Source organism: Limulus polyphemus, unplaced genomic scaffold (genome assembly GCF_000517525.1).
Source record: "Limulus polyphemus unplaced genomic scaffold, Limulus_polyphemus-2.1.2 Scaffold2851, whole genome shotgun sequence".
Taxonomy (NCBI): Eukaryota; Metazoa; Arthropoda; class Merostomata; order Xiphosura; family Limulidae; genus Limulus; species Limulus polyphemus.
The window spans coordinates 144,839-148,759 of record NW_013668461.1 but is presented as its reverse complement, the minus strand read 5'-3'; the positions used below and the strand labels follow the sequence as shown (position 1 = coordinate 148,759).

Genomic DNA, 3,921 nt, shown 5'->3' with positions numbered 1-3,921 from the left:
CATCAAATTTTGGGGTAAAAAAAGTGCGTCTTATACAAAGAAAAATATGGTAATAATACCACATTGCCTGTGAAGACAGAAAAACTAAAAAAATTATATTATTGATATTATAATAAGTTGAGCAAAGTGAAGTGTTTTGACAATGCATCTACAACAAACTGCATCTGAGATTAACAGATACATGGTGTTTTAGTTCCTGTGCAGAGAGATCTTTGTTTGGCCTTCAGTAAAGAGACTAAAACATCATCTGTTTTTAAATGCTGACAAGTAGTTTATATAAGATTAAATGTGAACACATTCTCAGGCCTCTTGTAGGTTTAACTATTAATATTTATCTATTTAACTACAACTCTGAATTTAAAATCTGGTATAATGTATGATGCAAGTTCAAAAGAAGTAATAATCAGTTAACTTTAATAAGTTGGTATAAATTATAATTCTGTTTATCTATTTTCACTCAACTGAACTTCAAAGACAATAAAAATCTTGTTACTTGCTGGGTTTCTTTAAAATAGTTGGCATATAAAAATTTTTCTTGACAATTGATACTCATACTCAATGTGCATAATTAAATAATAAGAGATACAAAACTATCACTTGCTGGTGACTCTTGGTGAGTGGAGTTTTCTTTTTAACCTTATTTTTTTCACTCCAACATTGTACAATTCACTTATTCATTTGTTTACTGCAAACAGCAATGTTAAGAAAAATGCTGTGTGTGTGTGTGTGTGTGTTGTTTTTGGTTGAATGAATAAAAAACATGCTCAGTATGTTTATTGTAATATTTACAAGGGCACTAATGCTGTCATATACAAGACAAATCTACAGATATGCACATGATGTTTTAAACACCACCATCAGCAAGTAGTGATAAGGTAGATATTTATGTGATCATCAGTTGGTTAAATTAACATAAATATATCACAAGAGCTTACTCAGTAGCCAGATGCTCTCAAGTGGTCCCCTAACTTTTCAACAACCATGTTGAGATTACCAGCTGGAACTCCATCAATTGTAGCTGCTGCAATTAAACCTGAAAAAAAAAAATTACATGCTATTCCTATTCAACCTAAGTAACACAACAGTTTCTTTTAAGCTTCTAACAAATAATGTTTTTCTTAATATCATGAGGAAAGAAACACGTATACAAAAAACCTCATGGGCTATGCAACTTTACCACAACAACATATCTCATTATTTAGATATTTATTGAGTAGAAAAATACCCTTGGCTGATGAGGTTGGTGAAAATGAGAGCATGACCACTATACTTGCTAACATGTATGCTTACGTATACAATAAGCCTCTGATACATGCCAGGGTTTATGCATTATTTTTAGGTCTGAAAATTATTTTATGCCACACATTCTATAAGTAGTATACTAACTTTTAAAATATTTTTAAGATAAACTAATATGGTAGAAACATCATTAATTAACATGTTTTTCTTTCTGCTACAATGTAAGATCAACAAGTTCATGGAATGCATTAACAATGCTACTTCATTACATATTACTTCACACATCTTCAGTGCGAGAAGAATAGTCTGTTGAAAATTAGTACTGAAGATGTTCTTTAAAGAAAATCAACAATTAGCAGGCTAAAAGGATTCCTTTCAGAGTTTGAAGTTGTTTTATCATATGTCTTAAATATTAAATGCCCACGATAATTAGTGTACACTTTAGTGTCTTATTGTTTACTATTGCTCTGTATTTTAAATACTTGGAAGACTGATCCTTAACTAGTGCACCCACAAGCTGTATAACATAATTGAAAACACTGTTAGGAGGCATTGCTACAAAGTAGTTGTAGTTAAATATGACTACAAGAGTACATGAATCAATAAAAATAGCCTTAAAGATAAAGCTCAATTATACAAGCAAGACAGTACATGGTCTGATTAGATATTATATTTCAAAATAACAAACCCAATACTAAAATTATATAAGAATAACTTACATTGTTCTGTGGCTACCACACAAAGTGCTGAGCTTCCCTTTCTGCCCCGAAGCAGGGTGTTTTCTGCATTCAAACAAATGTATTTTTCTCCACCAATACGGATACCATTCTCTTGGAACACCGTGGGATTAGACCTCATACTGTCCACTATGAACTTGAGCTCATTGGGAGTTATCTGCAATAAAAGTTGTTTTACACTAGTAATTGTTAATTCAAATCTTGTTTTTTATTTTCCATTACAAAAATGAATTACTTTTTTTTTGCATTACTTACAACCATGTATTCAATAACACAAACTATTTGTGTAACAAGAGTTGTATTGGATAACAGAGCCAGACTTATGTGCTAGAAGATTATTTAAAATATCCTTTTATTGATGTCTTTTGATGTTGAATCACAAAATCTTGTCAAGAGAATCCATTTAATCCTCCTGTTATGTTTTGGGCCTAATTGAACCAGCTCTGGTTTAACAATGTTTGACAGAACTGTTAAGTATATGTTTGAGTTTATTATAATGAGAGTTTACATTAATTTCTAATATTTAAAACAAAACATAAAAGCCAACTAAAGATTTTTTGGCAATTCAAGAATGTTTTCAATTTGTCTGAAACTGTGTCATGCCAATATGACCCAAAGCATAACAGATGTGACTAAATTCTTAATATAATGGGAAGGATAAAAGGTAGTTGAAAAAGTACATGTGATTTTCAAATTTGGAACAATGTTTGGAAAAGAAGGAAGTGATAAAATTATCTAATTCTCAAGTTACTAAAATATAAGATTAAAAAATGGACCAACAGAGTACTAAAATATGGAATGGCAAAACAGGTCAGCAAACTACTAAAATATAAAAAGGTAAAATGGTCCAGTAAACTACTGAAATATAAAATAGGCCAGTATGCTAGGATAAGAAGGGTAAAATAGGTCAGTAAATGACTAAAGTACCAAACAGTAAAATGGGCTATTCTCCAACACTTAAAAATAACAGAGACATTAGTGTTTCTCAAAATCTTTTTGTTTTTAAGGTTACAGTACATAAAAAAATTACTTTAATTTTTAACCCCAATATTGTAATGAAGCATCTCAGAAACAAAAAAGTCCTTTGCTTGTTTCTATAAGAAAATAATGAATAATGAGTTGGGGTAAGTTCTAAATCAGGTTATACAACTTTTTCTGTATCCAAATATGATGATCAGTGAGAAACATTGAATAAATTATATAAACTCAACTTCTTTGTGGGTTGATCTAAAGTACAAAATAGTAACAACCACATCTGTTACAGCCTGATGAAGAGCTTCACGCACACACAGGAGTGGCAATAATGGTGGGGGCTTGCTGGGGCTGATGCTATCCCAAAATTACTTTAGCTTCCCTTTACCTACTACATCTCACAAAAAAGTGTTTGCTGTTAAAATTGGTTCACTTTCTAAATACTAGAGAATGTGTACCCACAGGATGTAAAGTGTATCCCCCCCTCAATTATTTTTCTGGCTTAAGTCATCTCTCCCTGCCTCACAAAATCGAGGCTGGCACCCCCCCCCCCCCACAAGAAACACTGCTGTTCAAAAAAAAGACAAATAAAACTGCACATGTTGCTTTACATGAACATGTATTTTACATTCAGATTATTCACTCTTTCTGTTAAGAGGGATATATGTGGCCATAAACCTGCTGTGCACTTGAAATTTTATGATCATATGGATGAAAATTTACTTATGAGCTCTTAAACCAAGCCACTCCTTAACCAACAAATGTCAAGCAATGTAGTTCTGTTAAAAATCTGTAGTAACACAAAATAGCAGCAAATATTAAACCAACTTTAAATAAAAGAAGACCAAACCTGCAGGAAATAAGCAGACTTTTCAAATCTGATGGTTGTTTTAAAAATAGTGATAAACACAACTCATGCCTGATGTATTTGATTAAAAAGTAACTGCAAAAAATCAAGAGACAATATTGCTCA

At 31.6% G+C, this 3,921-nt stretch overlaps 1 protein-coding gene across 2 annotated transcripts in view; it reads right to left on the bottom strand.

Annotated features, from left to right (window-relative positions):
• The window catches only part of LOC106468056 (profilin-2-like), a 16,204-nt gene that overhangs the window by 2,053 nt on the left and 10,230 nt on the right, over positions 1–3,921 (bottom strand). For both annotated transcript variants that reach the window (XM_013928454.2, XM_022396365.1), the window contains exons 2-3: positions 1,959–2,133; positions 936–1,033 (exon numbers count right to left, since the gene is read on the bottom strand). In XM_013928454.2, coding sequence (XP_013783908.1) covers positions 936–1,033; positions 1,959–2,133 — 273 coding nt within the window. The remainder of the gene's footprint in view (positions 1–935; positions 1,034–1,958; positions 2,134–3,921) is intronic.